General features: G+C 30.5%; 2 protein-coding genes and 1 long non-coding RNA gene across 3 annotated transcripts; 1 reads left to right on the top strand and 2 right to left on the bottom strand.

The window, feature by feature from the left end:
* The first annotated feature begins 1,538 nt into the window (after positions 1-1,538).
* PIN7 (auxin efflux carrier component 7) lies at positions 1,539-4,753 on the top strand. The gene is made up of 6 exons (NM_001247275.2): positions 1,539-2,991; positions 3,148-3,418; positions 3,562-3,647; positions 3,753-3,910; positions 4,126-4,202; positions 4,583-4,753. Exons 1-6 carry the CDS (start codon positions 1,890-1,892, stop codon positions 4,647-4,649), a joined length of 1,761 nt encoding a protein of 586 aa, NP_001234204.1. The 5' UTR covers positions 1,539-1,889; the 3' UTR covers positions 4,650-4,753.
* Positions 4,754-5,859: 1,106 nt separating this feature from the next.
* On the bottom strand, positions 5,860-8,750 carry CYP96A48 (cytochrome P450 96A48). The gene is made up of 2 exons (XM_004249268.5): positions 8,581-8,750; positions 5,860-7,485 (listed from the first exon to the last, which is right to left on the bottom strand). The coding sequence occupies exons 1-2, from the start codon at positions 8,581-8,583 to the stop codon at positions 5,947-5,949; spliced, it is 1,542 nt and encodes a 513-aa protein (XP_004249316.1). The 5' UTR covers positions 8,584-8,750; the 3' UTR covers positions 5,860-5,946.
* Positions 8,751-9,731: 981 nt separating this feature from the next.
* On the bottom strand, positions 9,732-13,160 carry LOC138338979 (uncharacterized). The gene is made up of 2 exons (XR_011211903.1): positions 13,069-13,160; positions 9,732-9,992 (listed from the first exon to the last, which is right to left on the bottom strand). It is a non-coding gene; the product is annotated as an uncharacterized lncRNA (long non-coding RNA).
* Between the last annotated feature and the right edge of the window lie 8,668 nt (positions 13,161-21,828).

The following is a 21,828-nucleotide window of genomic DNA, read 5'->3' as shown; positions in this document are numbered from 1 at the left end:
TTATGAGAAAAAAAAAAGTAGTTTGTTCGAATCTTTTAAAAGGTTAATAATAATAACAATAATAATAATATTTTATCATAAAGTTCTCTGAATTGCAGTTTCTCTTCTTTCCTTTTCTCTGAGATGCTGTTTGGTCTTTTCACTCTCATGGAGAATCAAAATTGATATTTTTGCCTACCTTTATAACTACTATTATTCCCACTTTCTATTCATGTTTTCCATTTTTTAATATATCTATAACACTAATAGTATATCGATCCAACATAATCTTACAAGTAAAGTCTGAAAAAATAATAATATACATATACTTTACTTTTTTTCTTAAGTTAAAGAAAAATTATTTTCGATAGATTCATTTATTTAAAATATATAAATCAGTATATATGCTTTTTTTCTTTTTAGTAAGAATGTTTAGATTACGTTGCTTGCATTTTTACTAATTCAATACGGAAAAATAGATTAAAAGTTTTTATGAATTTTTATTAAAAAAAAGTTTATCACACATAAAGAATATGAGCAAACATTAGTGAATTTTCGTGAATTTATACATTCAACGATGAAATTAAAAAATTCGTTAAAAATATTTAGTATTTGAAAAAGAAAATTCTTTTATGAAAACAAACCATTATTTTAACAAAACGGAGGATCAAACTTGAGGCTTACGATAGAATATTCAAAATTTAATATATTTTTATAAGAAAATATTATTTATATTCTATACATAATTTTAAGTTTTCAATAAAAATATGTCTACTCATCTTACTGCAAATATACCCCAAATTGGATATAAACATGATATTATCTTCTATAATCACTAGTTAATAAAAGATTATGCCTACTAAATCTTAGCTTGACAATTGAATCCTAATATGTCATATCCATTTTGACTATTGTGCCCACTCCTTGCAATATTATTGCTTCTTTGTTTAAAGTTAATGTATGAATAAAATCTCATATTAATAATTAATAATAAAAATTTATGTAAGAAGTATAAAAATTTTAATGATACAAGACGTTTAGTAAAACAAAATCACACAAGCTTAGTTCAAAATAAATGATATTACACCTCAATATAACATAATTTAAATTTAATATGATTATCAAATATCAAAAATATAAATGAATCTTTTTAATTTTTCATCTACTATTCAATAATTATATTAAACTTGAATTTACATGAAAAAACCTTGCATGAGATAAAAAATAATCTCTTGATAAAGATAGTTCCATACTCATAAAATTCAAATTTAAAATTATCATAACGAATCATGAAGAAGTATTTATCATTTCAATACGTTTACGAGTGTTTGTATCATAATAAAAAGACTAAAAAGAAAGCTTCCCGAAAGCCCTCAGCTTTTATATCTTTGTCTGCCATTGAATTCCCATAAACAAACAAATCACTATCACATAAATTCCCACAAAAACCTCGTCCTTCTACTCTCCTTTTTTTTTTTTTTTTTCTATACAAATTTTCCTCTTAAATAACACTTGTTTAATAACTACTATATACTATTTCATTCTTTTGAAGAAAAAAAAAAAGAACTATTTTTAGCTCATTGAGTTATTACTTTGTCTCACTTGCCTAGTTGAGAGTTAAAGCAGAAAGAGAAAAAAACACAAGTTGTTTCTGTTTCTGGGGTTCATTAATAAGTTCTTTGAATGAAGAAAATGAGTTTCATGTAGTAAAGTTTGAATCTTTTTTGTGTTTTTTCCATTATTTAGGTACACAAAGATTGGGGTTTGTTCTGTTTTTAAGCTAATCTTGGAAAAAAGAAGAAGAGTGTTTCATGAAGGAAAGTTTGAATCTTTATTGTGTTTTTGTGAACCCCATTTGATTTTTGTGCTTCCTAAAGTCATATTCTGATATTCTAGAGAAAAAGAAGAAGATGATAACAGTTTCAGACCTTTATCATGTTCTAACTGCTGTAGTTCCACTTTATGTAGCTATGATATTGGCATATGGCTCAGTAAAATGGTGGAAGATATTTAGTCCAGATCAATGTTCAGGAATCAATAGATTTGTGGCTCTTTTTGCAGTTCCATTGTTATCTTTTCACTTCATTGCTTCAAACAATCCTTATGCCATGAACTACAGGTTCATAGCAGCTGACACATTACAAAAAGTTATTGTTCTGGTTGTTTTAGCTATTTGGTCAAGAATTAGCTCAAGGGGGTCTCTTGAATGGTCCATTACTTTGTTTTCCCTTTCAACTTTGCCTAATACTTTAGTTATGGGAATCCCTTTGTTAAAAGGGATGTATGGTGATGCCTCAGGTAGTTTAATGGTTCAAATTGTTGTTCTTCAATGTATCATTTGGTACACTTTGATGCTTTTCTTGTTTGAGTATAGAGGTGCTAGAATGCTTATTGCTGAACAGTTTCCTGATACTGGAGGATCAATTGTTTCATTTAAAATTGATTCTGATGTTATTTCATTAGATGGAAAAGAACCATTAGAAACTCAAGCTGAAGTTGGTGATGATGGGAAACTTCATGTAGTTGTTAGGAAATCAGCTAGTTCAAGGTCTGAAATTTTTTCAAGAATGTCACATGGTCATAACACTGGTGGTCTTTCCATGACACCACGACCATCCAATTTGTCTAATGCTGAGATTTACTCTTTGCAATCTTCAACAAATATGACCCCTAGAGATTCAAATTTTAACCATAATGATATATACTCAATGGTGAATGGGAAAAATAATGCAAATATGAGTCCTAGGACATCAAATTTTGGTAACTTGGGATTTGATGAAGAGAGTGGATTTGGGAAGACTAATGTAGGGTACCCTGCACCTACTAATGCTGGGATTTTTTCTCCGGCAATCGGACCGGGGACAAAAAAGAAGGCTAATGGGACAGAAAGTGGAAAAGATCTTCATATGTTTGTTTGGAGTTCAAGTGCTTCACCAGTATCTGAAGGAGGGATTCATGTGTTCAGGGGAGGTGACTTTGGTAATGAGCTTGGAATTGGACATCACTCAAAAGGTTGGGCACACACTTAAATTATTTACATGTCTAAAAACTCATGTCATTTAAGTACTATTTTGTATTTTTGTTGGTTTTGGTTATGTTGTCTTGAATTTTAAGTTATTAAGTGCAATTTATAATTAATAATTGATTTTGTACTCTTTTGTGCATTAGATTATGATGATTTTGGCCGAGAAGAGTTTTCTCTCAGGGATAAAAATAACTCCAATGGATGTCATCGAGAAGAGCCGGTGCTAAAGAAGCTAGGATCGAGTTCTACAGCCGAGCTGTTTCCCAGGACTGCTACTGAAACTAAGGCTACTGCTATGCCTGCTGCTAGTGTGATGACCAGACTTATTCTGATTATGGTGTGGCGAAAACTCATTAGGAACCCGAATACTTATTCTAGTCTCCTTGGTCTTGCTTGGTCCTTGATCTCATTCCGGTTTGTACACTAAAGTTTCCTTGACATAAACGTATTTCAATACTATGTTTGAATCTCAAACTAGTTGTAGTCGGCTATATGAGTCATCCGCATTCCATTCTGGCCTATTTAACTCAATTACTAGATAATTGCTATGGTTTCAGGTGGAACATTCAGATGCCTTTAGTTTTTGCTAAGTCGATATCAATTCTCTCCGATGCTGGTCTTGGAATGGCAATGTTTAGTCTTGGTATGACGTTTATTCTTACTAACATTCACAATAGTACTCACGATTGGCCTATGCTTATGGTAAAATTAATGGTTGTTGAAACTCATTTGTTTCCATAAACTTTAGGTTTGTTCATGGCGTTGCAGCCTAAAATGATCTCCTGTGGAAAATCAATTGCTGCCTTCTCTATGGCAGTGAGATTCATCAGCGGTCCAGCAGTCATGGCTGCTGCCTCCTTCGCTATTGGACTTCGAGGTGTTCTTTTGCATATTGCAATAGTTCAGGTAAAGGTTCTCCTATATGCATATTCAATGTCGTCTTTTCTTTTCATTACTACGTCGATTTGCTGCATTATTTGAACTGAGGACCCTTCGGAAACAACCTAACTACCTCCACGAGGTAGGGGTAGAGGTAAGGTCTACGTACACCTCTACCCTCCCTATACCCCATTTGTGCAATTTCACTAGGTATGTTGTTGTAATTGTTTCGTATATTTCAGGCAGCTCTACCTCAAGGAATCGTTCCTTTCGTCTTTGCAAAAGAATACAATCTTCATCCTGATATACTTAGCACAGGGTAAGGACTCTCACAAACTCATATATCACTATCAACATTTCTTACACCTTACGTGCATTTCGACTAGTTCCAACGTATTATTCACCTATAGTGAAGCCATTATCCGATTTTGATTTGGTTTATCACTTGTCATTGCATAAAACTTAAAACTCTTCATTTCGTTTTGGTCCTAAAAGACAACCACGATGCCCTATATTGTTGCTCGAACTCTCTAAAAATGAACTACTTCTGAACAATCCAACACAACTAGCAACATTTTTGAAAGAGTTCGAGCAACATATATAGACGTTGCATGAAGCATATACACTTTAGTAATAACTTCATATTTTTTTCGGGTTTCGATCGATTGCCTTGTAATATTGGTATTGGTGATTTTGCAGGGTTATATTTGGTATGTTAATAGCTCTTCCAATCACTTTGGTTTACTACATTTTGCTGGGGCTTTAGAGTAAAGCTGTAATCTGAAAAGGAAATGACTATTTTGCCACTGCTTTTTATGCTTCTAACAAAATTAAATTTATTTTGTTTTCTCTTAATTATCCTTTCTAGCTTTGAACCTTTTGTATTGTGTAATGTTATTTACTAACTTAATTAGTTTTGAACCTTCTCATTTCTATAGTTTAGGACCTTTTCGGAATAAAAGATATGTCAGAATTAATAATTAATCGCAATAAGTTATCCCGATCAGATATTATTAGTTTCGTCTCTTTAATTATTGACAACTTTAAAAATATTCGTATATTTGACTAACTAATTTCGTCTCTTGATTAAGTTTGTTAATAATTTAAAAATAAAACTAATAATTTACGTAAAATTCGAAATTTTGTTTCCCTCTGGCTGACATATTCTGAATGGCGTGCTTCATGTGTCTTTTGATTTTTAACTCAATTTGTTATTTCTCTTTTGCGTGGTCCACTAATTTTTAACTTATATCATAAAAAAGTGGAAGAATATTCCATTAATTGGGATCATCAAATTGAGAAATTTTCAAAATTGATTGTTTTTTTTTCTGTTCTGTACATGATATGGTATAATATAATGTTATAAAAATAATAATATTATTTGATCTATACATGGAGTATGTAAGTATTCACTTACAAAAAGAAATACTTTTGAAATATGAATTATAATATTACTCATTTAAGTTATTTTCACGACTCGAACATGTAAGTCCGTGACATAATGACAACATAATTAATTAGTGTTTTTATATTAGAATTTAGAACTAAAAAGGCAAGGCTAATTTCTTCGTTTCAGTTTATTTTTGTTAGATTTACTTATATTCGTTAAGATCAAGAATGTATTTGTTACAAAAAAAAATAATAATTATTTTTCGCATAATTTTTCGTTGGTCAATATATTTTGAAAACTATCATTTTTAGGAAAATAAATTCTTAAAAAAAAAGACAAATATGACTTTTTTAATTAAAAAAACAAGAAAAAAAGAGTTTCATAACTAATATTTCAAGCTTCATAAGTGTTAATTGTTTAATTTTAGAACGTAGTGTGTCTACGGTGTGTAGCTAACACTTAAATTTATTACGCCTCTTTTTTATTGCCCAAATCAAAATTCAGATTCATCACATTTAAGACTCATTTAAAGGGTTCAACACTAGTACTAAAAACTTCTCGATTTTCACAACTTAAACAATATCTCTAATTTAAAGTTTAAGAAGACATATTTTATTGAGAACTTTGAAATCTAAACATACAATAGGAAATGAAACTAAAACATTCATTTGAACTAAATAGGAACCTTTTTACCTACTTTAACCATCAAACCATTTGTCATTCGAATCACAACAGTAGCTGTTGGTGAAATTGTTTGTGCTTCCACTAATTGAATATTGTAGTTGTGTATCATGGTAGCTGCCACCATTTTCATCTGAATGAATGCCATTTCCTTCCCAACACAAGTCCTTGGCCCCGCGAGAAACGCTGGAAATTTGTAAGATGGCTCGTGTTTAAGCCCCCCGCGTTCAGTGATCCATCTCTCTGGCCTGAACTCTAAACAATCTTTTCCCCATAAACTCTCCATTCTCCCCATTGTATAAAACGATATCAATATTTTCGTGTTTGGGCTCACACGATGACCACTTGGTAGGACGTCAAGTTGAAGGGGAGATTTATGCTCAATTGAAACGGGTGGGAACAGTCGTAGAGCTTCACACAATGCACCATGTAGATAGACCAATTTTCGCGACTCTTGTATGTTGAAAAACTTGAGGCTTTCGTCTTCTTTTAGATGCAATTGTTGTTGAATCTCTTCGCGAATCTTTTTCACAACTAAGGGGTTTTTAGACAAGAGCCAAAAAAACCAAGTGAGATTTGAACTTGTAGTGTCTCTACCAGCAAACATCAAATTCAAGAAAGTATCTCTTAGAAATTTTTCTACACTTCCCAAGTTCTTATCATCTTCATTTGTCCATTCTTTGTATGCTTTGACATAGTCACTGAATAGGTCAAAATCATCGTCTTTAATTTCGTTGTTGATCAACTTCTCTTGCCTTTTCGATATAGCAGGATATATGAATTGATCGAAAGACTCCCATGCTTTCATTAGATTCTTCTCTTTACCAATTCGAAGCCATTTTTGCAACTTCCAATACCTTTCAGGCAAGACATGTCGATATAGAAGTGCATCAACCATGTCGTTGAACGCCTTTTCACACGGTACATGAGGTAGATTTACAGACAAACTTTTGGGATCGTGATCAAGTAACAATTTACTAATAGTATCGAAACTAAATCTCTGAAAAATGTCTTGCAAATCAACAGGGGTGTCCTGTTTTGCTAAAATATCAAGAGTTGGAACAATACCTTTATCGATCGTGTCCCAGACGTTACGTTGTAGCAAAGTCTGGAACTTGGAATGGTTCATCAGGGACATGGTTGTTTTCCTATGAATCTCCCATAGTTCAGAATCAACATTGAAGATTCCATTTCCTAATATATCGAATATTTCACGAAACTCGGGCCCTTTTGGATAGTTTGAGAAGTTTCGACTCAGGATATGATGGATGTTTGCAGGATCACTAGTGAATAACATGTCCATATTGGCGAAAATAGGGCCACGAAACTCAAAATTACTAGTAGTTTCTAACAGGATATCAGTGAAAAATGAATGGATTCTATGAGCATTATGAACCAATCCAGGCAACATTCCAAAAATGGGCCAATTTGTTGGCTTTGAACTTTTGGCCCATTTGTTTTTCAAGTTCCAATAAGTGAAGCATAGAATTATTAGGGGAATAACATAGTAACCAAGAACATCCATTAGTGTCTGCACACAATTAACACAAATATTAGTCAAAATACTTTTGACTTTATGTATTTTTTTTTTCCTAATAGAAGAAACTAAGGCGGGTGGATTCGGTACGAAGGAAAATATTCTAAAGTCTATTTAAAAAATAATATAATATCTCTTTTTAATAATTTTTTAATTTTATCTGATATGTTTAAGATCAAATGACACCATAGTATATTCCACGTGTTGAGAGTAGTTAGACAGTTGGTTAAATTAGTCTGTTAATGAAGTTAGTTATGAGATCCAGCTGGTTAGTTAGTAAACACATTAGTCAATAAGCTTTTCTTCATAACAAATATGGTAGGATCTCCTTATTTCTATCTTAAGTATCTTTAGTTTAAGGCTATAAACGCAGAGGCATATTTAAGATTTTGAGATAATGAGTGCACTAGTACAAAACGTATAAATTTGATCGATTTGATATTTAAGTTTCTTATCACTGAATAATTGTTAAAATTATAGGTCCAAAATTAACTTTTATCTATTTCACTCTGAAGCTATTGAGATCGAATGAACTCATTGATTATATGTTATATCAAATCACAAAGTTCAAAAAGTTGTCATTACTTCCTTAAACTTTATATCAAATTAAAATCAAACAAATAAATAGAAACGCAGGTAACATGAAGATAGAAGGTAAATCCACCATTCATACCTATACATAACTTATTTCTACCAAACACCAACCACCTCCAATTCAAAATACTAGTCTTATGTCTCTTTTTACTTGTTTAATTTTGATTTTTTACCTGTTATTTATGAAAAACAATATCTTTCACTTATTATACCCTTAATTCATTTAAAGGGTTGATGTGTCGAGAAAAAAAATAGAATCTCTTTAATAATGAGTATGATTTTGGAATTCTATCAATTAACAAGAACAAAATGATAAACTCACTATATCAATTATTATTTTCTTAACAGATATGTCAAATAATAAATAAACAAATAAATAGAGACAAAGAGTGATAATTTATAACTTTCCTCGTAATAATAAACAAAAAGAAGCACAACTATGAAATAGTGGAAAATGAGATGCTTTTATATTACATAAAAGTTTAGAAAAAATACCATGAGTAAATATGAAGCTTGTATAAGTTCTTGATTATAAATATTTGGCTAAAATTGAGAGAATGATATTAATTTTCATATCGAAAAGGCTATTATATAGTTTGTATAGAGTGCGGCAACGGTAGCACCATACTATTTAAATTGGGTGCATAGCTATGGGTACGAAGCTCGCTTTTATAGCGTACACGATAAATATATATAACAGATATAATTTAATTTTACAATAAATAATTTCTTACTTTTGCGCATTTAATTTTTTGTAAGAAACTATAACAACGTAAAAAATACTTTTGCTTCTGCTTACAAGCAATTTTATATATTAGTCAGACAACTTATTTTTAAAAAATAAATATATTTTATTGACGATAAATATTTTTAATCTTTCAACGACAATAGCAAACGTGCTCCTAATTAATACTCAATTGTTTCAAAATATAAAATCAAAATTGTTCTAGAAAAGTAATGTCACGTACTCATATTTATTAGCAATGCTGAATTTAAAAAGTTTGAATCAGATAAAAGTTAGACATAACTAACAAAAACATAAAAAAAAGTTATCCAATTTTAGTGAAAAAGATAATAAATTTGCAGCTATGGTAGTTGGGTATTTACTATATGCTTTTTAAAAAAATAAATAAATCAAATTTGGACCAGTGAGCTGTTTTTTTTTATTAATAAAGGTATTTACTATATGGTTGGTGGCTGAAATAAATGTTTTTTTTTTATTTTTATAACAGTAATAATTGGGACAAACTCTCAAAATAAAGGTGATATGGTAAACGTGTAAACAGAATTTTATGATTTAATAATAATTCTAAATAAAATGAAAAAAAAAGAAAAAAATGAATAATTTCCATGGTCAAATGTGATCTAAAATATCAAAATTAAAACTCCTTTTAACTATGTATAACTAATAAAACTCTTACCAACATGAGTTGTGGTGCACTAGTATAGGAGTGTTTCACCCTTAATCAGAGTCGCAGATTCGAATCCTAGATATGAACTACCCTGAATAACCTTGCCTGCTGTCACGATCCAAATCGGGCCGCGACTGGCACCCACACTTACCCTCCTGTGTGAGCGAACCAACCAAATCTAAGCCTTAACATTTCAATGTACTATCAACATAAAGTAATGCGGAAGACTTAAACTCATTTATAAAAACCAATTCAATAACTATTATTTCCCAAAATCTGGAAGTCATCATCACAAGAACATCTACTTCAAATTACTAAATCTAAGAGTATCTAAGAAGCTAAAAATACATAAAAGCTAGTCCATGCCGGAACTTCAAGGCATCAAGACATGAAGAGGAAGATCCAGTCCAAGCTAGAAGCATTAGCTCACCCTGATATCCGGAGTAATGAAGACTGGCTAGAGTTACTGTTGAGTCAAAGATGACGGCACGTTTGCTGCACTCCACAATTAAACAAGAAGAAAACATAAAAGTAGGGGTCAATACAAAACACGGGTACTGGGTAGATATCATCGGCCAACTCAAAATAGAAATCAATATATACCAAGTAATATCATAAAATCAACTATGATACTCAACATGTAGCAACAGCAAGTACTATGTCATAATCAATTACCGTCAAGTTCACACATGAGGACTCAAGCCTCAATACCATACTCATTTGGGAATCATGTTCATTAGATTGAGTATATTAACATCTTTCAAGATTCATTATCTTTATTTCTCATGTGTCGGTACGTGACACTCCGCTCCCTCATATTCATTAGTCCTCTTGTGTCGGTACGTGACACTCCGATCCCCTACATCTACGTGTCGGTTCGTGACACCCGATCCACTAATTCTATGTGTCGGTTCGTGACACCCGTCCCACTAATTCTATGTGTCGATTCGTGACACCCGATCCACTAATTCTATGTGTCGGTTCGTGACACCCGATCCACTAATTCTATGTGTCGGTTCGTGACACTCGTCCCACTAATTCTATGTGTCGGTTCGTGACATCCGATCCACTAATTCTATGTGTCGGTTCGTGACACCCGATCCACTAATTCTATGTGTTGGTTCGTGACACTCCGATCCTCATTCTATCCTGGTACCGGAACGTGGCACCCGATCCATATTCTATCCTGGTGTCGGAACGTGACACTCCGATCCTCATTCTATCCTGGTACCGAAACGTGGCACCCGATCCATATTCTATCCTGGTACCGGAACGTGACACCCAATCCCCTAATCTCACTACTTTCGTTCATCAAGCCTTCTTTTATACCAAGGCATCATCATTAACAAAAGATTAGGGTTTTTCAAGATTTGGAATTCAATAATTTCATCATGCTTATATAATCACAATTATATAATTACGTTCATGCAAGCATACAATTAAGCACATAGCAGGGTTTACAATATTATCAATACATATGATTCTCTATTAAGAGTTTACTACGAATATCGTAAGAGAAACCATAACCTACATCCACCGAAGACTAGTGATCTAGCAAGAATTTCCCAAAGCCTTGTGTTTTTCCTCTTCGTTCATCTCTCTCTATCGATTCTCCTTCTCTCTCTTTCTGTTCTTTTCTTTTTCTTATTCAATCCTCTTTCTTTTATCCTAATTAGCATATAATTAAGAATAAAAGATGACAATAATAACCCACTAATTTACTCAAGGTTACCTCTTTTAACCCCCAAGTAATTAGACTTATTAACATAAACCCACTAACTTTATAATTAAAGTAGGAATAGTCCAAAACGTCCCTTAAAACGTGTAAAGAAATCCGACCCAGACTGGGATTACGCAGCCTGTGACGGCCCGTCCTGCAGGTCGTCGCAAGGTTCAGAGACAATTTCCACCAAAGAGTCTGTGACGGTCCGTCACGCCCGTGACGGTCCGTCCTGCCATTCCGTTACGAAGTTCAGAGAGTAGATTTTCAGTACCCAATTTCAGAATTTCTAAGTGTTTTGAAACGAGATCCCTCGACGGTCCGTCGTGCTCATGACGGTCCGTCGTGGGTTCCGTCGTCTCAGCCTGTTTTTCCAGAAATAAAATCTGCTGCTCAAAACGACTAAACAGGTCGTTACACCAGCAGAATTTGATTTGGACTTAATCGAAGCTCCGCTATAAACTTCGAACATTGAATGGGAAACGAACTAAAAATAATTAATAAACTCTTTACTTTTGTTTGTTTTTTTCCTCTTTGGGCTTGGGTTTATAGCACACATGATAGTGAACTATCGAAAGTTTTTGTCTTGATAATTACTTAGCAAGAGAAAGGCAATGCAAAAGTATTCCCCTTATGTCATCGAAGCTATAAGATCTTAAAATATTTTTTTCAAATGTCGTTTAGTCCAAATATAAATATTAAACTCACTTTTGATAATTGGTAATAAGTTGACATGTGTACTCCTTTTGTATCGAATTATTGAAAAAGAATAATTAAGTGTAACTTGACATGAAGTTTTAAAAAATACAATAAAAATTTTAATTTTGTTGTCTCAAGTATTATAGTCTCAAATATGCCATGTAAAAGACTGAAATTATTTTTTAGACAACAAAATATGATACGAAAAATATCAACACGAACAATCGAGAAGAACATAAAATGGACAGAAAATCCAACTTTAAATAATTCATTAATACTTCATGCAATAAGCCAATAGATAAATGGAGACGGATCTAGATTTTAGAGCGTATGATTTATACAGTAATTTCAATCTAATATGAAATTATATCTGAATTCACTATCAATTATTTATAAATTCTTTAAAATACAAATAGATGATATGAAAAAGTCGTTGAATTCTCGTAAACCCACACCTTAATCATTATTTAGATGGTTGTTACTCATCGTATTGTACTATATTGTTAATGTAAATATGAGGTTTGTTTTGATTGATGCTGTATCATATGATTTAAATTCTTAATATTTTCTTCTCATTTTATCTTTACTTATTATTTAATAATTCTACCTTATTTATATTCATTAAGATTAAAAATGTTTTTGATAAAAGAGAAAAACCTTTTTCCGCAAAATGTTTTTTAATTGTTGGTCAATATATTTTGAAAAATATCATTTTTTTAGGAAAATAAATTGTTAAAAGATGAGGAAAATAACCTTTTTAATGAGATTCGAAAAAAAAAAGCCTCATAAGTAATGTTTCAAATTTATTGTCTTTCTCTTTATCCTAGACCCCCCCCCCCCCCCCAACCCCCCACTTCTATCTCGTCCGACCCATATAATAATTTTTTAAGATATCATCAGGCTTAAAATAGTATTAAATATACTTTAATTTTAAGATATTATCTTAATATATATACCTTTTATAAAGTGGACCACTAAATAGGAACATATAAAGTATTTTCTTAACAAATATATCAAGTCAAAATATATAAATAAATAGAGACAGTAAGAGCCATCATTTAACTTTCCTAATAATAAACCAAAAGAAGCACAACTATTAACTAGTGGAAAATAAAATGTTTTTATATAACATAAAAGTTAAAAGAAAAATACCATAAGTAAATATGAAGCTTGTATGTTGTATATGTTCTTAATTATAAATCTTTGATTAAAATTTGAGAGAGATTTTATTAGTAGAGAATGTTATTAATTTTCATAACGAAAAGGCTATTATATAGACATGGGGACGAAACTCTCCTTATAGTGCACGACACGTTAAATATATTTGGCAGAGATATTTTGATCTTACAATAAATATTTCTTTCGTATTCTTTAAGAAACAAAATTTTTAGCTTCTTCACGGCAACAAAAATTTTTTTTATTCTGCTTTTACTTAAAATAAGTTTTAATGATTAGCCAAACGTTTTTTATTTTTAAAAAATAAGTATATTTTATTTAAAATAATTATTTTTAACCTTTCAACAACAATAACAAACATGCTCTTAATTAATATTATCTATAAATATAAAATCAAAATTGTTCTGAAAAAAATAATGTCACATTTATTAGCATTGTGCACAATTTAATTAAAATGTCTGAATCAGATAAAAGTTATCCAATTTGATTGAAAAGAGAATAAATTTGCATCTACGATAGTTGGGTGTTTACTATATACTTTTTTTTAAAATAAATAAATCAAATTTGGACCAGTGGTCCGTTGTTTTATTTAATAAAGGTATTTACTATATGGTTGGTGGCTGAAATAAATGATTTATTTATTTTTAATAACAACAATAATTGAAGTGAAAGTTTTAAAACTAATCCCACTGATTAAGACATAAACCATCGAGAGCTTTTATCTATAAGACCTTTTTATTTTTCCAAATGTTAGTAGTAAAATGTTCAGTCCAAATCAAATTGTTTCGATCATTATGTTTGTATATTATGTGATTCGTTTTAAAGTATTAGAAATAATTTAACAAAATAAATTTGTGCAAGAGAATACCGATAATTAATAATTTACGATAGAAATCAATCAAGAAAATTAAGTGATTATTAAAAATAATTTATTTAATAATGCGTGTACGCTTTTTGCGATTTTATATTTACTAGTTTTTTGACAGGTGTGTTTTATGTGGTTATGAGTTTCATAAATACATGTTATAGTAAATACTATTGCTTATTTAAGGGAAAATTCGAATAATAAGTTAGCAAAAACTAATACTTACTCTGTTTCAAAAAGAGTGACCTGGTTTGATTTGACACGGGATTTAAGAAAATAAAGAAGACTTTTGAAAAAATTATGAGTTAAATGCAATTATGTATACATTTATTTCAATTTGATGAGGTTCACTCATGTAGTTAGTCTTATCTCACTAATATTACCTTATAGATAATATTTGTTTTGTATTTTTTTTAATCGTATAACCAGATGAGTTTTGCATGTGTACTCTACGTTAAATTGTTTAGATCTCATATGAACAAGTGAAGAGAACAAATACATCTTATATATTCACATATTTTCATATTTGTTGTGGGTTTTTTTTAAAGAAAAAGAACTCGAAACATTTTAAAATAATATATTTTGAAGTTAGAAGATCTCGTTAACTTGGTAATACATTTGTGACATATATAACAATTTAATAAAATATGAATGCCTACCCAAATATAAATGTAATTTTGCATTCATGAAAATATTTATCATAAATTAGGTATTGAATAAATAATAAAAATTAAACTAATACAAGCTTCAAATTAAACTAATACAAATTTTAACGGGCATTGTTACAATTCATATGAATTTTTCTTCGTCTAAAATTTAGAAATATTAAGAATTAATAAATAAGTATAATAAAAGGGAAATGTTTATATAGTACTAACTATTTTGAAGCAAATTTTCTGAAAGTCTCACATAAATAGCATTGATAAATATATTTATTCTTTTGTCTTGAGCATCAAAAACAAATCGTGACAATTCTCTAACTTTTGGAAAAAGATATTCAGAAGCATATATCTACATCACAAGAAAATGGAAAAATACCCAAATACCCCCTCAACCTATGCCCGAAATTCCAGAGACACACTTATACTATACTAAGGTCCTATTACCCCCCTGAACTTATTTTATATGTAATTTTCTGCCCCTTTTTAGCCTACGTGGCACTAGTTCGAAAAAAAAGTCAACCATCGTTGGGCCCACAAGATAGTGCCACGTAAGCTAAAAAGGGGTAAAAAATTATTAATAAAATAAGTTAAGGGAGGTAATAGGACCTTAGTATAGTATAAGTGTGTCTCTGAGATTTCGGGCATAGGTTGAGGGGGTACTTGGGCATTATCCCCAAGAAAATTAACAAATGAATTTAGACTACATCATGTTAACTTCATATATTGAAACATTACATACTAATGTATATATTAAGGAAAACAATAATTATTATATCATCAAAATTATATTATTTTCCTCAAGTAATCGAAGTTATGGATATACCCTCTGAGGAAAGAACGATTTACTTCATCAGAATAGTGGTATGTTATATTCTGCTAAACTTCGAACTCACTCAACGACAAGAAATCACATAAAAAAATTTAAAATGCAAGAAGAAGAAGAGTAGAATTTTAGAAAATATTGTAGTTGAAAAATAAGAGGAAGTCCCTCTATTTATTGTCAACAAAGGGTAGTAGTATAAACAAACATTTTTTGCGTCTTATCTGAAAAATCATGACCTTTTCGAGAAGTCACAACACTTGGGAAAAGTCACAACTTATTGAAAAGTCACAACTCTTTGAAAAAGTCATAATTTATTGAAAAAGTCACAACTCTTTGGAAAAGTCACAAGTCTTTGAAAAAAGTCATCACTTATCAAAACTGTAATTATCCGAATTATAATGAACTCAATAACCCTAGGCCAAAACCCATGATTCCCATATTCAGATTAGGGTTTTCCCCACCATAATTTCCCGATCACAACCCTACCATATTGATAATTACCCAAGAAACTAAATCCTACGAATTGAAACATGGATTCGGAGAGTAAAAACCATACTTAAGCCTAAAAATGGTGAAAAATCGTCAAGAACATACATGTGGTCGTTCCTTAGCTCTCCAAATCGAAAAATACAGAATAAAATATTTTTGGGATTTTATTTCTGACTTAAGTTGCATTTGTCCCATTATGGCTGCCCCAATCCGCCACAACGATCCCACCCTGGTGGGGATAATCCTGCCGCAACAGCTTGCACGGAAATAGTGAGCAAATTTGAAAATTTCAAATCCCTATTTCACCACACACACATTATCCCATGACACTCAGAAAATACATGTTCACGTTAAGATTAGTTTGTAAAGTTTTACTCACCTGAATTAAATTTCGTAACGGGTTCCTTAACATCTTAGCTTCACTCATATAATCAAATTCATTAATAGATCTCTCATTTGTTACCAAATTTTTCTAGATCTCACTAATTTGATTTCATTCAAATCTGGACTAGACTAGAAAATCTCAACTTACTACAAAAAAGTTTTCTGGCCCCAATGCTTTCCCCAATGGCTTTTTCCAAACGACGAAATCAGGTCGTTACACAAATAAATGATATAAATAAAAGTCGTTGAATTCCCGTAAATCCACACCTTAACCCTTGTTTGAATGGTTGTTATCCATTGTATTGTATTATATTGTTAATCTAAATAGGATTTTTGTGATACTTAAACTCTATTGTATCATATCGTCTAAATCCACAGCTAAATAACATTAAAAAAGACTAATTTTCTCTAACAACTATTTCGTGTGGTTGTGTCGGGTACCTTAATGTTTTTTTCTTAGTTTATCTTTACTTGTTATTTAATAATTCTATTATGTCATTTTACCTTAGTTTTCGTAGTTAGCTCCGTGTTTTAAAAAAGGTTTTTGGGGTGAGTCTCAGGGCGTAGCAAAAACGCTCGGGGGGCGTAAATTAAAAATATAGATCCATAAGGCGTAAGTCCTAAATTTTGAGTAGTAAGCTCTGAACATAAAAACATAAGTCCTGGGCATAAACACGTACGCCCGGTCGTTTTAATTTTTTTTATTTTTTTTCTTTAAATCATATTTATATTATTGGTGTAATGATATTTCTCAAATAATAATTATAATACTTTTTTCTTCATTATTGGTTATTAATACTTATCTCAAATAAAAATCATAAATCATTGAAATGCTTACTTTTATTTATTTTATTAGTAATAAAACTATAAAATTGAATATACATGAGACTACTCCCCGTAGATCCATGGGACTTACGTCCCCCGTGTCTCGAGGCTTATGCCTCGCCTCATGCCCCCGCCTTTTAAAACACTGTTAGCGCTATCCCATACCCGACAATTTTTTGTAGATTTATCATTCAAAATATGGATATGTAACATTATGTAATGACGCAAAACGATACAAATTATCCAAACGTTGTATTCATTAAAACAACTCAATATAATACGACACAATACAATACAATACAATACAACATAATATGATACGATACAATACAACACGATGTATATGATGCAATACGATATGATACAATACAATACAATATCATATCATACCTATGATATAGTATGATATGTTACAAGATGATACGGTACGATACACCATGAAACAATACATAACAACCGTCCAAACAAAGTGTAAGGGCTAAATCCACCCCTAACACAATTTTATTTATAGGATTAATTAAAAAAAATTTATAAAACCCTTTTACTCAGCCTAACCTTCAAATCATTTGTCATTCGAATAACAATAGCAGTTGTTGGAGAAATTGTTTGTGCTTCCATTAATTGAATATTGTAATTGTATATCATGATAGCTGCCACCATGAATGTCATGTCCTTCCCTAAACAAGTCCTTGGCCCCCAATGAAACACCGGAAATTTTTCTACACTACCAAAATTTTCATCAACTTCGTTTTTTGATATAATCACTGAATAGTTCAAAATCATCGTCTTTAATTTTATTATTCATCGACTTCTTCTGTTTCTCCGCAATGGCAGGATACATAAACTGATCGAAAGCCAACGCGAAGCCATTTTTGCAATTTCCAGTAATTTTTCGGTAAGATATGTCTATATGCAAGTGCATCTCCCATGTCGCTGAACGCGATTTCACATGGTACATGAGGTAGATTTACGGACAAACTTTTGGGATCGTGATCAAGTAACAATTTACTATTAGTATCGAAACTAAATCTCTGAAAAATATCTTGCAAATCAACAGGGGTGCCCTGTTTTGCTATGAAACTCCCATAATTCAGAATCAACGTTGAAGATTCCATTTCCTAATCTATCGAATATTTCACGAAACTCAGGGCCTTTTGGATAGTTTGAGAAGTTTCGACTCAGGATATGATGGATATTTGCAGGATCAATAGTGAATAACATGTCCATGTTGGCGAAAACAGGGCCACGAAACTCAAAATTACTAGTAGTTTCTAACAGGATGTCAGTGAAAAATGAATGGATTCTATGAGCATTGTGAACAAATCCAGGCAACATTCCAACAATGGGCCAATTTGTTGGCACTGAACTTTTGGTAAATTTATTTTTCAAGTACCAATAAGTGAAACATAAGATTATCAAGGTAATAATAGAGTACCCAACAACATCCATTATTGTCTGCACAAAATTAAGAAAAATAATTTCTCGAGTTAGATGATAGGTAAGTCCTAAATATTATCGTAAAATTATTTGTATATTATTTTAAATGAAATATTATCTGAGGTGGGGGTGATGATGGAACTATGACACTTAAGATGAGTTACGTTACAGTAGAAAATATTATTAACTAATTAAAGTATGCTCTCTTTAACACTTCAACATGATATCAGAGGTGACAAAGATCCTGAAATCGAATCTCGTCGCTATCCAAATTAAAAAGATATTTCCCGTGCTTCTCTAGGTTAAAGAAAAAGAATAACTTCTCTAGGTTAAGGACCAACTTCTTTTTTCTTTTCGAAAAAAGAAATATTCTTTTATTTCGATATATTTATTTTTTTAATCTGTTTTAAAAGGAATTTCTTTTTTCTAACTCTTTAAATCCACTATCCATACACAATATATGCTATAGCCTCATTCAAAATAATGATAAATTTATCTTTCCTAGTAAACCATAAGTGAATTTAGAAGTAAATCAAAGAAGCACAATGAATTAACATATGAGTAGCTGAAAATGAGAGTTAAAATCACATAAAAGTTTTAAGAAAAATACCATGATCAATTTTATGAAGCTTGTATGTGTTATATTTTTTTAAGGGAAACTTACATAAATATACTAAAATAAAAAAATATTTACCATTTATAGCAATAATATCTTTTTTTCACTTGATCACTTTTAATTCATTTTTAATACAAGTTTAATACATATTACAAATAACAATTTATGATTCATATATAATACAAATTTTAATAATGGATAATACATTTATCGCACATTTTAATACACTTATAATACAAGATGTCAAATTTTTACCAAACAAACATAATATATTTCAAAAAACAATTATAATTCATATATATTGCATACATAATTCACTTTTAATTCATATTGTAGATTTGACATAGCATTGTTATAAATGGTAATAAATAAAAAGTATTACTAAAATCAGTAATTATTTATTAAAATGTACTAATTTATGTAATTTTTCCTTTTTTTAATTGTAATTTTTTGCTAAAATTAAGAAGTTTATATATAGTGTGATATTAATGTTCATTAAGAAAAGTCTATTATATAGTTTGTATAGGGCGTGCGGCCATGCACCACTATAGGTTGGGTGATAGATATTAGGGGAGGAATTAATTATAATGTAAGCAGATTTTATTAGAAATAATTCAATGAAATAAAATTACGCAAATGAATAATATCCACAATAAATAAATTAATTAAGTGAAAATTCGGAAAGAAAATATTGATACCTGAAATTTCTTTTACTATCTTTCTATTTTTCGTTCTATATTATTTGACTGTCATATTAAAAATAGTTATTTTAAGTAAATATAATCATTGTATTATTTCCTTTCTACCCTCAGCATTAAATAACTACGATAATACTAATATTTAAGCTTGAAGTTTTAATATATCATTGATAAAATTAATTTAATAAAATATATTTTAAACTAAAATTTTCTTTAGAATCTAAATAAATGAGGATTCAAAAAATGAAAGAAAATTTGGTAGAAAAGAATAGAGACTTTTGCCAACCAAAATTAATTGCATTGTTGTCTTTAGTTTATGACATTTCGTGTTGAGTAACACAACTCATTTAAATTTTAAAGTGGCCATAATTATTAAAACTCACTTTTTAAAGTTAGATGAGTGTATTTTCTTCGTCTCAAATTATCAGTCGTTATGGTAGTTGTTGTTGTCTAATTATCCAAGTGCGTCTCTAGCTTATCCGCATTTTCATTTTGTAATAGTTGTAACTGTTATTTTAAATTCATAATTTTTGTTTCGGTTTTCATTGTGTTGATTGCATAGAAAAAGGCTCAAATATATCATTGAATTTAGAGAAAAAAGTTTATCTATGTCATCTGTTAAAAGTTGGGCTCACTTATGTCATTTTCGTTTGTGAAAAAAAAATTATGTAATTATTTGTTAATTGAAATCGTTCCGGGTTTGTAAAATCATTTTTATATGTGGTCAATTATGATTTGGCCACGTCATTAATATAATAATTTATCTAAAAGGGAAAATGCTCAAATATGCATCAAACTTTGAGCAATGACTATGTCATCCGTTAATATTTTGGCTCATCTATATTATTTTCATTCGTGAAAAGACTCATCTATGGTATTTACTTGTTAATTGAAAGCACTTTCGATTTTGCAAAATCATTTTGTGCAAGTGGTCAATTATAATCCGGCCACGTCATTAACTAAACTATTTTTTTAAAAGGTAAAAGGCTCAATTATGTCATCGAACTCTGGGAAAGGTTCATCTGTGTCATATTTAAAAGTTTGACTCATCTATACTATTTCAGTCAACAAATAATGCATGGATGGACGAATTCTCAAACAAAAATAAAATAGAGGAGCCAAACATTTAATGAACAATATAAATAACTCAAAATTTGGTGAGATATTTGAGTATTTTCCATTGTTTAATTAGCTATTATCATAAAAGCCCAACATAGACTAAAAGCCCAGACCCACTAGAAACTCCTAAGCCCATCTGTCACTAAATCCAATCAAAATAGCCCATCAAAAGCCCAAATATATATGAGATTTAATGCTATTTTTACCGGCACTTCACCGGTGAATTTTCAACTTCAATCGCGTATGTCTGAATTATTTTCAAATTAAAGTATGGAACTTACATTTTAGAACTTAGCTTGATCACAAATCATATCGAATCGTCAAGAAGCTCATATGGATGATCAACGACTTATTTTGACTTGTTTTATTTCTTTCTTTTAAACCTTTTTTTGGGAAGTTTAATTTTTTATTTGCTTGATAATTCGAATTCATAATTATAGGGTTGGAGGTGGAGGATATGTACTAACTAAGCAATTTCCTTTTGTCCTGTCACAAATCTCGACGATCACCAGGACTTTAATTAATATAAAATTATTGTGCTATAACTTTAAATAAATTATTCACAAATTACGTGATTGTTAATATTTCAAATGATTTGGATCTTAACTTTGAAACAGTCCTATACTAGTGAGATTGTTTTACCGTTAATCAGAAGTTTCAGATTTGAACCTTCGATATGAAGAAAATGTCAACCTTAAATGAATCTTAAAGTATAAATTTAATCGGGACTTCAGTAAAAGTTTCAAACGTCGAACACAAAAACAAAATAATAAAACAAAGATATTGATTGATGGCCTCATCAGGAAAATTCCAGTAAT

Source organism: Solanum lycopersicum, chromosome 10 (assembly GCF_036512215.1).
Source record: "Solanum lycopersicum chromosome 10, SLM_r2.1".
In the NCBI taxonomy this organism is placed as follows: Eukaryota; Viridiplantae; Streptophyta; class Magnoliopsida; order Solanales; family Solanaceae; genus Solanum; species Solanum lycopersicum.
Note: the sequence above shows the minus strand (reverse complement) of the source record. Positions and strands in the feature narration are given on the sequence as shown.